The 16,870-nt window shown below is 46.5% G+C and overlaps 1 protein-coding gene across 1 annotated transcript in view; it reads right to left on the bottom strand.

The window, feature by feature from the left end:
- The window catches only part of LOC8031349 (nose resistant to fluoxetine protein 6), a 91,970-nt gene extending 75,863 nt beyond the window's left edge, over positions 1–16,107 (bottom strand). Inside the window, exon 1 of the mRNA XM_042292902.1 lies at positions 15,300–16,107. Within this exon, the coding sequence (XP_042148836.1) occupies positions 15,300–16,107 (808 nt within the window). The remainder of the gene's footprint in view (positions 1–15,299) is intronic.
- Positions 16,108–16,870: the final 763 nt, after the last annotated feature.

Here is a 16,870-nt window from a genome sequence, read left to right on the forward strand (position 1 = left end):
ACCAGTTTCTATTTTCATGCTATTATCACTAGCGTTCAAGGCTACAACTCCTAAAGTGAATTTTGCTCGCATTTATTGAGAGCGCCCAAAAAGCCCTTTTGGAGCGTGCACTGTCAGCTGGCAGATACGGCACATGTTTGTCATTTCCGCTCGTAGATTCGTGGCAGAACTCGACCCCGTGGAGCGCTTCCAACACCGCCGAAGCAGCTTCACCGAAATAGACTGCTTCCATAAGCCCCTGCATGCAACACGGTGCGCGTTGCACTCTGGGAACTAGTTGGCCAGAGAGGAGAGTGGCATGGTTTCGGTTTCGATCAACACGTCGACAAGAGATTATACACAGAGCGTGGACTATTAACGGCTGTTATCTCATGTTTTCTGGTTTCGAAATCGTCATTTTTGGTCTCTGAACTAACCTAAATGGCCAAACCTCGAAGCTTTAGCACAAGCCCGAGACGTATAGCTTGTCTTAACACATGCTTGTTGTATTTTTGTGCTCAAGCCCGTATGTTATCGTTTAGAGGTATGTGAACGATCCAGTGCTGGGAATCTCGACGCTGCGAAGCTCGGGGATGTTGCTTGTGTACGAGTCAACAAGCTCTAACAATCAATAGGTATGCATACATCGAGCTTACACCTTTACTTTAGTGTTGCTGGTCAGGAAGATTGTTTGTTTTGTGCGTCCATAGAAGAAATATAACTTTTTGCGATTGCTGTTTTTCTTAATACATCTGAGCACGTGAAGTAAAACCCGGGGGCGCCATTGAAAAGCTCGATTTCAACACACTTCATACCTCTTATCTGTACTAACCGCGCAGCACTGCACGAAGTGAAGTCCCCACCCGCTTGCATGCCACCAATATTCAGCATGGCGTATGCGCATAAAGTTATCCTGCAATCATATAGTCACATTGGCACATACAAACCGTTTTAAGAAAGCAAAAGCCAAGCACTTGTGTGAAGAATGTCGCACTTTCTCCTAAAGTACGCCGGCCGGGCGTGAACCCCTATGCAGTGCGCCAAACGAACGAAATTATTCAAAGCGCATTTGACGGTTGCTAATGGCCTAATATTTGTTATGTGTTTGCTTTCTTCCTGACTGAATATGCCGAGGTAATTTCAGACACACCGTTCAGACACTGATCTTAGGCGTCAGTAAAAGCTCGTCCAAAAAGGCTTAGCGAGGAGTAGGGGACGCTTGGGAGGGCAGGGCATCCGAGATCCCGAAGCGCCATGGTTATGGCCTCCGTCGTAGCTAGCCGATCTCAGCGTTTGCAAAAACTTAATCTCTTATCAGCATAAAATTTGAGTGGAGATATATGATGACACGAAGAAGACATCATAGTAACTTTTGTGCAGTAGTGAGGTCGAATTTTTTTAGTTTCCTTAAAGTTAATACGTCAACGCTGGGCTCAACTTTGATACTGCTGTAAGGACGCGGCTTGCTTTTCGCCCAGTGAAGTAACAAGGAGCGGACGTTCGGCAAACAAAATACATGTAAGACTCAAGGCGACAAAAATTTAAGTTGTAGTTCACTGGTACTAGACGGGATTATTGAAATTGAGCTCAAAGATGCACTCGTATGGTGAGGGGACTAAGCCGCGTCTTACTATGCTTGCATTCCCACGCACAATATCCGGTGTTTCGGGAATTGACGAGAGTGCCCCGGGTCTTTGTTTTGTATCGCTCGAGAATGAGTGCATTGTACATTCCTGAAAAGTCAGATAATCGAAAACGCAAGCAGCGCATTCGGTCACGGCGTGATAGCATGAGATGAAGCTGCTCAATAGAAACCGAAACTGAGTGGCCAGCTAGTTCCTAGAGTGCACTAAGTGATATCTCGCCACGATGGGGCGCTTCGATTTTGGAAGAAGTATATTGACGCAGCTTGCCGGACGTCGACAGAAAGGCGTTTCGTTAGTTCCGTTCACTTGTCAGTGCGCATGCGCGGCGCGGTCACCAGTCAGTCGTGTCGGAAATGTTTTGTCGTGTCCACTGCTTAAGCGGGGTGGTGACGGCGTGAGCATTCCTACCTCCTGTAGATACGAGATCTAGAGGTGGAACTAAAACCTAGCATATCTTTAGTAAACAATAATTTTTAAAAAAATCGCAATTTAGGCAGGTTCATATCGGTGCCCGCTTAACCATGGCAGTAAAAGGTTTCAAACTTCGTTGAAAGGGGCCCTGCAATCATATTTAAGCGTCCACCTTTTTTACGGTTTCCACGTCTCTTGGGGTTCGTGCAAGCCAGCAGGCACGGAGAGAGTAACTAAATATCAGTGCATCATATTTTAACCGGACGACGCGGAAACCTCCTCCACCTACGGGGGCGACCCGCGGTACCAAAAGCGCGCGATAAGTGACGTCTTTGGTCCTGGGCTTGCTACTGGTCAGAGCAGCTAAAAGATTCTTTTTTGTCGAAATACAAAATATAAGTGGCGCGAACCGTTTCAATCATTTATAAAAGTAGTTTTTGTTCAGTATTTTAGATTAGAAAAGAAAGAAATGCAGTTTTATAAAGTACGAAAACAAGAAATGAACCGTCGACATACCCGCCACCAAGCGGCGGAAAAGGCGGCACATACTAGAAAGGAGTAGTGGGACCAGGCGCCGACACGGAAAGGTCCCGGATGTACGCGGCGGCGCTGCGGTCGTAGGAACTGGAGGATCCGACTGGCTCCGAGCGTTCCGAAGGCCTTCGACGAGCAGCTTTGTCTGGCGGTATGACCGTTTCGCGGTATGGCAGCGCGAAGTGGCACCCATTCTGAACTGATCTTTACCCCGTGTTTGCTGTCGTTTGTGGCCAATGAAGTGTCATGCTGAATTAGTGTTTAATTGCGCAGCAAATGGAATGAGAGCCGCTCTGGCTGCCCGGTGCACACAGCCTATCCAGAAGATGCGTTAGTGGCGCCCTCTCGCGCCGTCGACACGGAGTGCGGCAGCCCGTGAGCGCTCGCTAAGCTCACTACCCCTCCTCTAGTTCATGGCCACTCAAGCAACCAAGGACGTCATGAAGGAGGTTATTTTTTGCTTGTTTTTGTAATTTTATCTTGCCTATAACTTTTAAAATAAAGCAAAATTCGAGAGAAGAAAAGTTTTATTAAGTTACTACGTTCAGTGCGCTCAGGTTCGGTGCAAATTAAAAATTAGTAAAAAAAGTAATTGCAGGGCCCCTTTAAAAGTACAACCAAACTTCCCATTGGTGCGTTTAAACTGTTCGTCGCACTTGTCAGACAGCGTACAGGTTTGAGCATGGTGGTATGCGGATCTACTCAAACCGCGTAGCGGCGTGGCGGACCGGTCTGACACTGCTCACAGGTTTAGACAAACTTCTCACCAGCCCAGTTAAACTGTTTACAGGTTTAATCGTGGTGGTAGGCGGACATGCTTACATTGTATAGTGGCGTGGCGGAATAGTTTGAAGGGGAGAGAGAGAGAGAGAAAGAACCTGCTTAGGCCTGCCCTTTTCAAGGCTGGCTGGCCTTGGGAGTGCCGATGAAATTTTCGGGAAGCGAAGCAAAAGGCAGTCGCTAGGTGAAAAAAGCAGAGAGACGACGCGGGCGTGGTCGACGGGGAGTGATCCGTGGCCGAACGAAGAGCAAACGGAAGACAAAGGATATAGAAACAGCGGGGCCGCAGCGGAAGCTACGAAAGAGCAACGGGACTCTGAGTTCTCGTCGGTCGCTTCTTGAAGGTAACCAAAGTGGATGCAACGGAAGCGATATGATGGCGGCGGGATTGTGAGTGTTCGTTGGCCGCGTCAGGTAGCTGACCAACTTGGACGCAAAGCAAGCTTCAAAACAACAGCGGCACTGTGAGTGTTTGTCCAGCCACGTCTTTCAATTCTAATCTCGTCCAGAACTGCACTCCTGGACCACACGCCAAAAACAAGTTTGCTCCATGAACTTTAACTTTAATTATCACCTTGCTTTGTTTCATTGCATTGTTAATTTGAGAAAGTGTCGGCGTGTACCGTTTGTGCTCGTGTCTTGATAATTATTTTAGCGGGTGCCCGCGTGTAGTTTATAGTGTTCAAGACTTTCCTTCATTTGAACATAAATTTGTTGAGCGACGAAATTCTAGGTGCTGTCTCTCTTGGACGACGAATCCTACCCTTGTAGCAAGGCGCATCTTGAAACTTTCTTGTCAAGGTCCTAGCCAAAGCTCAATCTTTGTATGCTTATTAAGTCGTCATGACCAATAACGTTTTTAAAATTATTCGTCATAGTTATTGCATACACGTTGCTTAATTTGGTTGCGATATTGGACAGATACGGACTGCTCGGTGTCGTGCGATTCCCGGCAGTACCCATCTGGGGCTGCCAAACGGCTACTTCGATCAAACTGGTGCCCATTTCAAACGGGTATTTATTTCGAACACGTACATTTGACAAAGTGGTGCCCGTATATCATAATCTTATTTGACTGAGTGGGTCAAACCGTTCGCCACCCGTTTCAGTAGGGATCATAAGCGTGATTCTAAGCGGACCTGTTATTTCGACGGGATTAACGGAAAAGAAACGACAAACAATCCGAAGAAGGAAGCAGATGCAAGGTTTGCTGTGTTCATTTGGGCACAACTGATTGTTTAACCTCCGTACAGTGCATGCCGCCGGTATTTCTATGTATAATAAAACAAAAACAGACTAAGCAGCAACCGGGCAAGTAATGGTTTGCCACGTTTTTGTGTTTATCAGTCTTATCAGCAACGTCAGCTCCCCTGATGCATAATGATCGCTCTGCGCGCCCAACCATTTGACCATTTCGAGGCAGCCAAATGAATGGGAAAGCGTCGAGCTCGAACGTTTCCTCATTTGTTTCTTGGACTCTGTGGTACAAGTAATGTGACTAACCTGTGTCGCTTGTTGCTTCCGCGTCTGGACAGCGAGAGTATTCATTGGTCGTCGAGGAGGTCCATCAGCTAGTCAAGGTCGAGCTCGGGGAAGTTTGAGCAGTGGCTTTTCTGAACGACCAACCATCTGTGGTGGGTCGCTCCAAGATTACGAGTTTATCTCCCGGTCGTCAATTTGGAGTTTTTACCACGAAGTTAATTTTTACCTCCGTCATCGATTTTGGAAAACACTCGACATCTGACAGCAAAATGTACAATCAGTGATCGAAATATTTGGCCACGAGATGCTACTATGATTGTCATATTCAATTGTGCAATGAACTAATGGTTCATTTGACTTGCGTATTTGCTATATTCCTTGCGGGAGCCACGGTTGATGACCTAACACCAATGAAAATACCACTTCCTTTATAAGTGTCATAGGACCATTTCTGCACTTCAAGCCCGTTCAACCATTTAAGTCACTTGAGCTCTTCAAAGCTGTTCAGCCCTTCAGTCATTCAGACCCTTCAACCTTTCAAATACACCAGTCCTTCAACTCCTTGGAGGCCCAAATAACTGTGAAACGTAAAACAAAAATGCAGTTTAAAAATTATTGGAAGCTTATTTCAGACGTTCAGTTTCACATCCATGTTCTAAAACAAACAGACGAGAAGACCCAATATTTACTGAAGCCTGAACGCAAGCAGCGTTAGACAAAAGCGCTTAGACAAAACAGGGGGGAACAGATTTCTTTCTCGCACACAAATATTTTAGAGGTACTCACAGTGGCGGTTAGGTAAATTCCTGAGATGTATGGTAGATGAACTAATGAAATAAGTCAGGCCTTCCTCACGCACACATGCAAACTGTCAATAGCACGTTAGGTTAAAATCACGAACTCGAAAACAACGCACGCCGCCATTCAGAAGTCCTGAGTACAGTCATGGTGTCGTCGCTGGCGTTGTCTCGGTGGCATCCACGGAGTCTTTTTCACTCGCTGGACGAGCTACTGAAGCCGGACGGCCAAAAATGAGCAAGGAGTAGGGCAATAAAAGATATTCTCGGTGGTCCGCACACTTAGCTGCTCTGGAAGATATGGCCCAGGCATGGGACGGAAAGCCGACACTGAGAGTTCGCTCATTGCGGCCGCCCAATCAATACAAAATGGCCAACCGGCTTTTTTGGCGGGTATATTGTGAATGGTTACGTGATCTATTCAACACATATGTTAAAACGATTTTGATGGGTGCTGTAATTCCCGGGAAAATGATTGGGACAGACCCCGCAGGCCTCTCAGAAGCTATTACGGGTCCCACACACAAATTATAAATTCCTGATGGGTACATCAGGCTCTCAGAAAACTTTGACGGACATCTCAAACATCTCAAACAATTTGAAAAGGCTCTGCAATAAATTTCAAATATTCTGGTGGGCCCTATAGACGTTTTTTTTTTTAATCATGCAGGCTTTCTGCGAAAGGATTATATCCACGTTTCTGCTAGCCATATATGATTCTTGGATCCCCTCTCTTTTTGTCTTTCTCCGCCTTTTAAAAGGTGCATTTTAAAAGTTTTTGACTAGATTTCTAGCCTATATAGAAAGGGCAACACGGTCATGAGCGTTTAGCTGTCGAAGACAGAAACCTTTCTGCGTTATTGTTCCAAGGGTCGCTATTCTGATAATTTCAGGCTGCGCTATACGAGTTTTTGAGGACGTGTGCACAAGCCCATCGGTGATTTCAGCTTTAACTTGAACCCGGTGCGTAGAGGAAGCATCCGTTTTGCCTCAAACTCGGTAAATCTGCAAAAGATAACTTTGCAACGAGTCGGCAGGCTTATGGCGAAAAAGTGCGAGTCGTGCAAGGTGTCTTGAGTGGCACTCGCGCATCAAGAATGGTTGTACATCACTGGCAGACAAAGATAGTTTTGGGAGGTTCACCCTAAATTTCATCGTCTTCATGTGATAATATTTCATTCTTAAAGTGCGAGTGCCACTCAAAACTACGCTCAAAACGCATTGCGTTTTTGCTATAAGCTTGCCGAATCATTTCAAAGGTACCTCTCCTAGATTTGACGCGTTTGGCGCAGAGCTGATGCTTGCTCTTTGCTCTGGTATACAGTCTATGCTGAAACCGCTGACGGTCTCGTATACGCGATTACAAAGCTTCGTTCAGCGGAGCTCTAAATGTTGACAGAACGACGCCCTTTGTAATATTGACAAATTGACGGCTCTGGCTTCGACAGATGAACGCGCACAACCGTGCTGTTCTTTCCGTTTACACTACACAACTAGTACCGAAAGTATTTGACTAAACCTCGTATTAGTGTAAATAAAAATTAAATGAACAAGTTTATGGCCATTACGCTTATCAAATGACACTCTATGAACCCTTCGTCACTCTGTCGCTTTCGTTCATCAAAACATTTGAGGTCTACGTGCAATCATGGCACGGAGAATTGATATCAGGGTGAAACCAGTCGTGTCCTATGCCAGAAGTGGCATGGGCAGTTACTATTAAAGAATATTATGCTAAGGAAGAGAGAGAGAGAGAAGGGTTTAGTAAGGAAGGACAGAGGTGGTTAACCTGAACGTAGGTTCTGGTTGGCTACTCTGTACTGGGGAGAAGGGGAGGGGGAAGAAAAGGTATGACGATGAGGAAGAAAGATGAGGTGAAGTTGTCAATGAGGGTGAGCAATGGTAAAAATGTTTAAAATCTCACAGGCATTTTTAAGCACCCTACAAAGTGTATGATAATTCCGTGTTCGTGAGGAACATTACCAAGGCCTTCGTGGCCTTCATGAATTGGTCAGTTGTGTCCCAGGCACCAAGTGTCAAGTGACCGGCCCTTTCAGTAAATTGAACTGGTATCTATACTCCGCGACAACTTTTCTTGGCAATGCAGTGGAAGGAACGTCCCGCGCCCCTCTCCGATTTTGAGAGTACGCAGGCTCTCCTCCTCTCCCCGAAAATGGGGGAGGAGGAGAGCTGGACAACGATGACGAAAATAATCCCTGGAGAGGGGCCTGCGTACACTCAAAATGGGAGAGGGGACGCGGGACGTACCTTCCACTGCATTGCCAAGAAAAGTTGTCGCGGAATATAGTACAGTCGCCGGCCATATGACCTCCCCCGGACGACCGCAGACCGGAGCAGCAAAAATCCCGCATGCGGCGCGTCAAGCGTTGCCGCGTTCTGGGAACCGGGCTATTGAGACCAAACCATTCCGGTATCAAAGGGGTGGACGCAGCAAGTTTAGTAGCTTTCCTTGTTTTGGAACGTGAATCTGAAGCACGGCCGATTACAATCCCGCTTCCGGTTGTAGGTAAACGCAGACGGCTTATCGAAATTCTTCACTGCATAATATCTCCGACGTTATATGCAACTTTTTTATTCGCAAAACCGGTTTGTCATTTTAAATATCTTCTACCTGAAGAGTAATCTTACGCAGAAGCCCCCCTTTCTTACAATCTTCCTTAAACCAAGACTAGACAATGACAAGTGATTTTGAAATAACTTATTTAATCTATAAGGATATGCAATAGATAACAAAAAAAAAAAAGATTTATGTCGAAGCTGAATAAAGATTCAGGAACTTTTCATGAACGCGTTTTATCGAGGAGACTCTATTGTTCTGCGCTCAGTAGCGTGTTGCTTCGCCAAGGGTAATTCTCTCCACGATGACTTTGCAGATGACTTCCTGGTCGGCCACTTCTCGTTTTCCGAGGGATCATTGTTGTCATGCCTAATATCATGTCAAACATAGGGTTTTTACATTTGTAAACATCGATCGAAAACTGCTGATTTATCTACGCCTAAAGCAAGCTCCAGTTTATCAGCAGTTATAACATCATCTCCGAACACTTGGTGCCAAAACCCGAAGACGGAAATTCTAATCGGCCATGTTTTTGGTGATTCACACTTCTAAAGGCTGGAATCCCGATAACTGCTATGCGTCCACCCCTTTGATACCGGAATGGTTTGGTCCCGATAGCCCGGCTCCCAAAACGCGGCAACGCTCGACGCTCCGTTTGCGGGATTTTCGCTGATTCGGTCGGCGTTCGGCCGGGGGAGCTCATATGGCCGGCGACTGTACCTTCGGTTTACGACAACACGCAGCGCAAATCGCCGCGCCTTCGCATGTTGACAGCGCGGTGCAGGCTTGTCAAATGCCCACGGATGAAACACTGAAATAAGATTTTTATCGGTCGCACGCTGCTGTGAGAATTGTCATATAACTGTGATATTGATCTAAGGCTAATCTCGTTGTTTTTGTTTATCATCACCGGCAATCAAATCGCGTCTGCCTTAGTGTCAACCTTGCGATTAGCACCTAATATGGTAGAAGAATGAAGAAAACGGGCGTTACATTTTCTTTTTTTTGTCACCGAAACGGATAGCCACTTTTCACTCTTAATACTGTTAATACACCCCACACGATGCGCGAGAGCTTCTGTTGTCGACCGTTCAATGACACAATAAAAACGGGTTGCCGTCGCTCAGTCATTTCCATTTTTTTTTATCTGGACTGTACGCTGGGAATGTACCTCTTCTGTAGTTTAAATTTTTGCTCCCAGTCTGAGTTGGGTTGCGGAGACGCTGTATTGGATTGTTTGTTAATGTTTTTATATGTATATATATATATATATATATATATATATATATATATATATATGTGTGTGTGTGTGTGTGTGTTTGTGTGTGTGTGTGTGAGTGTAAGGGTAATTATATTGTACCTAATACGATTTTCAGATGTCAGGAAACTTGCACATCTTGAGATGTCGGTGTAATAGTCCCCTTTGCTTTCCCCTTCAACACGCGATTCTATAAACCCGTACAAAACACAGGGGCAACACGCCAGCATTGAACCAGGCGGTGCATTTTGTTGTCTCCTTAAAAAGAGGAGTGCGTAGCGGGAAGCCCTTCTTTCGACTGTGCAAAGGGCTTGTTTTCGGGAGCTTAGGGACACAAAGAAAAGCCAGTATCCGGCGCTCATCTCGTGGTTGTTCAGCCCCCTTGAAAATACAATCAAGGAACATCTTCCAGTTTTGTATCCGGTTCCAACGGTCATTGAGACAGACGGAGAGGCTTACAGAGCAATGAATAAATGACGATATACCTGAACTGTCTTGAATTGGGGAGTTACCCTCCTTCTCGAATATCAGGGTATAATTTAACATATTTTCTTTTTGTGCTAAACAGTTTATAGGTAAGCAAGGCTACCACTAAAGCCAATTGTCATGTAAGTAGAAGTTACTCAAATGGGCATTTTGAAATTACCTATTAATTTCCGAAATATAATTATATTAAAAGTTACAAAATTACTAAAATAGAAGCAGTTAAAGTACAGTAACATGAATAGAGTCGTTGTTGTTCAGTGCACTCAGCTGTTAAATATAACACGGGAGTGGTGGCCAAAAAGACTGCATGCGTCATCTACCGGCTCACCCTGGCAGCTTATGCCGCTGTTGTTTTATGGAGTTACACTCTAAGGCTCTGAAACAATCACCGATGCGTGACTCGGCAATAAAAAAAATGTCGCTCTTTGATTTTGTTTGTTGTTGTTTAAAGAAGGTGGCCTTAACAGAAAAACTGCAAGATCACCAAGATATGGTAGCCCCGCATGGTAAATGCGTAGGTGTGACTAAACAGAGTGGCAAAAACAGCAGAACAAACAAGTAAATATTTAAAGCGTGGATGAAAAAGAAAGAAACGAGGGGGTCATGCGATAATTGAATCGGGGAGTGGCGACAATTCCAAGAAGAGCCACAATATTCTCTGCCGCATCATTGATTTAATCGCTAGACAGCTTTGACATGAGTTTCGGCCACCGCTCCCGCGTTATATTTAACAGTTGAGCACAATGTGCGTACTGGTCTGCTTGGGGGGACGTCTTCTAATTAAGACGATATCTGTCTTCTTTCATGTTCGAGTGGGTTTGTTTTTATGTTTTTGCTCGTGTTTTTGTGTGTGTTGTGTTTTTACTCGGTCATTCTTGGTTCGAATTCTCCTCTGCTGTGATGGAATACTTGAACAAAAAACGGCCGAGTATGATCGGGAAATATTTTGGGGAGAAAAGTCTGACTAACGCGCGGTTAGAGAGAGATAGTTCTTACGGCCTCAGATTTCCTTGCGGCGAGCGCTTCTTTAGCCACCGGTTAATTTCAACTTCTGCACGGCAGCAGACCGACTCGATATTTGCAGAGGAAGCGGGATTGTCTCTTGCCACGCACGAGAAATAGAATACGGTCACAATTTCATGTTTAGTCCGATTTAATTTCGCAGACACTCTACGTTCGGAGCAGACGACCACCATTTGGTGGTTTCATTCACATACACCTCGAAGGCGTTTCGTGTCAAACACGTGATTTGATAACGTTATCAGAAAGGCCATTTGTTAAAGCTATCTTGGTTCGCGTTGACATGTTCATTTCGCACGCTTATTTCATCATTGAATATAAATGTGCCTCAATTTCATTTGTTCTGACTACGCTCCATTTTCTTGTGTCTCTGTATTGTAAAATAAAGCTGTGTTGCAAGACCCATCACGCAGCCGTAAATATGACCTTCTATCATTATTTCGCCGGCTCTATCACCATGCACCGCTTCACGGCGACTTTTAAAACACCTCCCATTATCTTTCGACGTCGCGGTCATTCGCTCAAGGTAACGCGCATCACATGTCCCTCAACCAGTTATGACTGATAATTCATATACCACGAACCACAATCGCCTAAAACAACCTACCTGCTCACATTGCAACTGAAGTAGATATGTCTAACTTCCAACAGCTTGCGCGCAGTTATACCAATGCTTGGCATTGCTTTTTATTCTTAGTCCTCACATTGTCTTTGTATGATTTTTTTTGTGTCTTCCTGCGTACTATGATATATTTACTTGCCCCCCTCCTCCCCCCCCCCCCCCCACACACACACAACCCCTCTATGTAATACCTTCCCACAGAGGGCCTTTAGGGGTGTTGCACATATAAGCTCTCTATTTCGTCGACTGATGACTTTGTCGGTGACCTTGTGAGGTCGATTCGTGAAAGACAGGACAACCGACTTCGTTGGGAACCTTCGTTTTACTGACCTAATGGCTCCCCTCGCGCCAGCCCCTGCCCCTCATCTTCTTCTTCATTGTAAGCGGACAAGAGTCTTATGTCAGTCCCTGTTCAGTTACAATTATTTTACATATATCCTCCCCGCCCCCACAACGCGAGGAAAATACATTGAAGTTCAAATGGCTTCCAATGGGTACAACAGTTGTACTGGTCTTCCTGTCACTGAACCGGATGGTAGTTTTATGGTACATGCCCTCACATTTCCGTCTCTTCCAGATAGTACATCAATGACACGAACCAAGGTCCACAGATGTCTCGGGGCAATGTCGTCGTGCAGGAGTGCCACGTCTCCGATTTTCGGTGGTCGGCTGTTAAGAGGCGTTGCTAGGTGTGCTGATCGAAGCTCTAGGAGGTATTCTTTTTTCCAGCGTACCCAGAAATTGTTCATGAGCTTCTGTCGATATTGCCACCGTCGTGAAAGCGCATCTCTTGAGGACGCGACTGGGTGTGGCGGCTCCGTCTCTGGCAGGGTTGTCAATCGTCGTCCGATGAGTAAGTGAGCCGGAGTTAAGGCTGTTGGTTCGCTGTTATCTGCGTGTAAGTAGGTCAAGGGTCTAGAGTTGATTGCTGCTTCGATGTCGGTCAGTACGGTAGTTAGCTCTTCAAAAGACAGACTTTGTCGTCCCAGAACTTTCCTCATGCACGTTTTCACCGATCGCACCATTCTTTCCCACCAGCCGCCCCACCAGGCGGCCCGCTCTACGATGAACTTCCAGGTTATTCGGTGGGTACTGCAGAAGTCTTGTGATCCGGTACTGCGAATAGCCTCCCATAGAGCTTTCAGATCCTTCGCTGCTCTTTTAAATGTTAATGCGTTGTCGCTATAAATTGTGGTCGGAATTCCTCTTCTAGCCACGAATCTCCTCAAAGCCAAGAGAAACGATGCAGTGGTCGTAGAGGATACTAACTCGAGGTGTATTGCACGAGTAGTCGCACAAGTGAAGAGAGCAATGTACGTTTTAGCACATTGTCCCTTTGAGCTGGCGAATAACGGCCCCGCGAAGTCGACTCCTACAACCTGGAATGGGTGTCCCTCTTCCACCCTGTCCCGTGGTAGTGGAGCTACTGGAGCCGTGGCTGGCTTTGCGCTGAACCGCCGACAGGTCCGGCACTGAGCGAGGATCTTCTTCACAATTCTTCGTGCTCCTGGCAGCCAAAATCTTTCACGTAGTTCTGTCAATGTGGCCTGCAGGCCTCCGTGTACTGTTCTGAGGTGTGTTGCAGTGACCAGCAGCTTAGTGTACGGGTGGTCTCCCGATAAAAGGATAGGGTGTCTTACGTCTTTCGTCAAGGTAGCTTGATGAAGTCTGCCTTGTATGCGCATGATTCCGGTTTCATCAAGAAACGGCTGTAGATCACTTATTTTAGATCTTGTAGCAATTCTCCCAGTTTGTATTATCTCTTGTATCTCCTTATCGAAGCCTTCCTTTTGAGTGTGTTTAATCCAGAAAAGTTCCGCATCCGTAATTTCTTGTGTAGTCAATGGTAGTTCAGCTGACCCATTATTCTGGCGGCAATTGTGCACAAATCTTCTAACCCAAGCAGTTACCCGCAACATCTTGGTGTAGCTGCTGAAATTTTCAATCGCCAAAAGCGCAGCTTGTTCATGTACAACAGTCAGCAGCGTTTCGGTTCGCTGCTGTCTCTTCCCATCAATGTCTTTAAGGTTCTCTATGGGTGTACTAACTGGCCAGTTTCGCTGTTCGAGGGCAAGCCATTCCGGCCCTGACCACCATACCTGTTGGGTCTCTAGCTGTACTACAGTCTTTCCTCTAGTGAGAGCGTCGGCTGGGTTCTCGTAACCTGGGCAGTGGTGCCAACTGGACGGATCACTGAGTTCTTGTATTTCTGTCACCCTATTGCACACAAAGGGTTGCCACTCGGTTGCCAATCCCTTAATCCAGCCAAGTGTTATAGTAGAGTCTGTCCAGTACCATATTGTAACGGTGTGGCCCAACAATGAGCTACGAAGATATGTAGCAATGCGTGCTCCCAATAGCGCTCCCATCAGTTCTAACCGTGGAAGGGTTAGTGTCTTCAGTGGAGCAACTCTAGCCTTGGAAAATATCAGATTCACGCTGACTTCTCCTTTCTTGTTCACTGCACGGAGATATGCGCAGGTACCATACGCCAGAGGGCTAGCGTCGGTGAAGATGTGAATCTCCAGCTCGCTTGCACCTTCGACACCCAGCAGATATCTCGGCGTCGTGATTTGTGGTAATTCCGTTAAATCGGCGCACCAGGATTTCCACTCTTGCAAAAGAGCCTCCGTCAGAACCTCATCCCATCCAAGTCCGCATTGCCATATACGTTGAAATAAAATTTTCACTCTTATAACATACGGCGACAGGAAACCGAGGGGATCGAAGATCCTAGCCGAGGCCTTGAGTACGGAGCGCTTTGTGTTCAGATTTGTAGAAAGTATCTCCAAGAGATGATCAGCAGAGAACTTGAAATGATCCGCGTTTTTATCCCACACCAATCCCAATATCTTGGTGACCTCGGGGGTCTTAAATGACTTATTTTCGGATGAATGATCGACGCTATCCGCTCTTTGATCAAAGAGTTCCTGGAGTTGAGAAGAATTGGTGTTCCACTTTTGCAGTTCCATGCCTGCTTCCCTGAGTAAAGTGAGTGCTCCGTCAGCGAGTCGCTGTGCCTCCTTAATGTTCGCTGCTCCAGTTAGCAGGTCGTCCACGTAAAAGGATCGGAGTAAAATAGTTGCGATGTCGTTGTTGGGTCCACCCACGTTTTGCAAGTGGTGCTGTATCGTAGCCCCGAGTAGGAAGGGACTGGAAGTTGTTCCAAAAGGAACCCTCGTCATGCGCCACTCCTTCGTGTTTGGCAGTGGCTCGTTGGGTTTGGGTGTATTTTCAAACCAAAGAAACCGGAGAGCGTCCCTGTCACGCTCCGAGATGACTATTTGTAAAAACGCCTTTTGAATATCTGCAGTGATGGCCACCTTCTGCATTCGAAATCTGAGTAGGACGGGCAAAAGCTCCGTGTTGATCGTTGGACCCTTTTCAAGATGATCATTGAGAGATCCGGTGTTTGCTGCATGGGAAGATGCGTCGAATACTACTCTAAGTCTAGTTGACTCCGAGTTAACTCGAATTACTGCTCGGTGAGGCATGTAATAAACGTGCCTGTAGGTTGATGCATTTAATTCTACCTCTTCGGCGTGTCCATCTTTAAAGTAACTACGTATTGCTTTGTCATACTGGGCGATAGAGCCATCTTGTGAGAGACGGCGTACAAGACTTCGGAGTCTGGTTTTGGCAATCATGTAATTATCTCCAAGGGTCGTTTTTGTCTCCTTCCACGGCAACGCGACCTCGTACCGACCGTTCTTTTGTCGGATGTTTTCCTTGAATTGCTCAAACACCTTTTCTTCCTGTTGTTTCTTATCCATAGGTTCATCCACGATTCCAATGGTCTCCAGTTCCCAGAAATGTTTTAACGCTGCATCATCTTCTTCGTTAGCCCCTCCCACGTTCAACACGCACACCATCAAATTTGTGGTATTATCTGAGAAGACACTCACTGTGCTCGTTGGACCCTGAAAGGTCCATCCCAAAGTCGTTGCGATGGCTACTAGCCCGGTGTTGCAAGATGAGCGGCGCGTCTCGCCGGTCAACAATTTCCACATCTGGTCCGCTCCAATTAAAAGGCTTATGCCCGCTTCCACTTGAGTCGATGGAAACATCAACTTGTCGGCGATGTCTCCTGGGATAGTCTTGAGAAATGTGTGCTCTACTGGAGTTTCTATGATGTTTTGACAGATGAAAGGCACGACGACTGCTTCTAAGACATGATCCGCTGTCTTATATTGGCCCCTAATATGGATTCTAACTACGGTGAACTTCTGCCTACACCTGTTTGAGTCACTGCAAGCAAAGGTGTTGAGTTGCATGATACGTTCCCCGACAACCTTTAAATTAAGCTTCCTAGCCAAGTCTTCCCTGATGAAAGTCTTTTGGCTCCCTCCGTCGATAATGCCGCGGATGTAAGCTTGGTTCAGGCCGGTTCCAACCCAGCTTCGGAACGTTTGTAATAGGACGCTCGGAGTCTGTACTGTCGGGGTACTACCGGCGGTAAGAACGTTGGCAGTCTCCTGAACGGTTGATAAAGCTTCCCACGCCGGGTTACACATTGAGGTGACATGTCTTCCCCTGCATCCGGTACATCTCTGTTGACTACGGCAATCCCTTGATCGGTGACCTCGCTTCGTGCAACGAAAGCATCTCATGTCTTGCGCTAGCATTTTCTTTTTCTCATCTAGTGTGATATCCGATGGACAATCACCGGTACGGTGAGTTCGGTAGTTGCAAAAGAAGCAGGTGTTGTCTGTTCCGCTAGTGTGCAACACCAACGTTGATGGTGGATTGGCGCCTTGCCTCTGATTTTGCGCCACTGTTGGCACGGTTGTCGGCCTTCGCTCGAGTGGCGATGACTGTTCTCTGCTATCTCCACGCGAATAAAACGCAAGAGTTTATCCAACTCATCTGAATCTGTTGGCGAAGGCGAGACGTCGTCTAACGGTTGTCCATCGTCAGTCGTTCCGGCTCTTTCTCTCCCGTTGATTGGAACTCCAAGCCCTATCCCGTATCTTTTGAGTCGATGGTACTCCACCACTATATCGGTCGGGAGGTTGGACAGGAGTACGTCCACCATCATAGTAGAATACGTTGCACTCGAAACGCCTAGGGCACGCAAGCCACGAATGTTGGTCTGGACGTGGTCGTAAATATTCCTTAGTCCTCGTGCATCTCGATCTGACTTCACCGTTGGTAGGCTTCGCAGTCTTTCGAGGTACTCACGCTGAATGCGTTGCTTGTTCCCGAAGCGTTCGGATAGTATTTCTTTGGCGTCCTTGTAGCACTCTGCCGTTGCTTGTAACTCGGAGATAGCACTGG

The sequence above is a fragment of the Ixodes scapularis genome, unplaced genomic scaffold, assembly GCF_016920785.2.
Source record: "Ixodes scapularis isolate PalLabHiFi unplaced genomic scaffold, ASM1692078v2 PGA_scaffold3__209_contigs__length_174095766, whole genome shotgun sequence".
In the NCBI taxonomy this organism is placed as follows: domain Eukaryota; kingdom Metazoa; phylum Arthropoda; class Arachnida; order Ixodida; family Ixodidae; genus Ixodes; species Ixodes scapularis.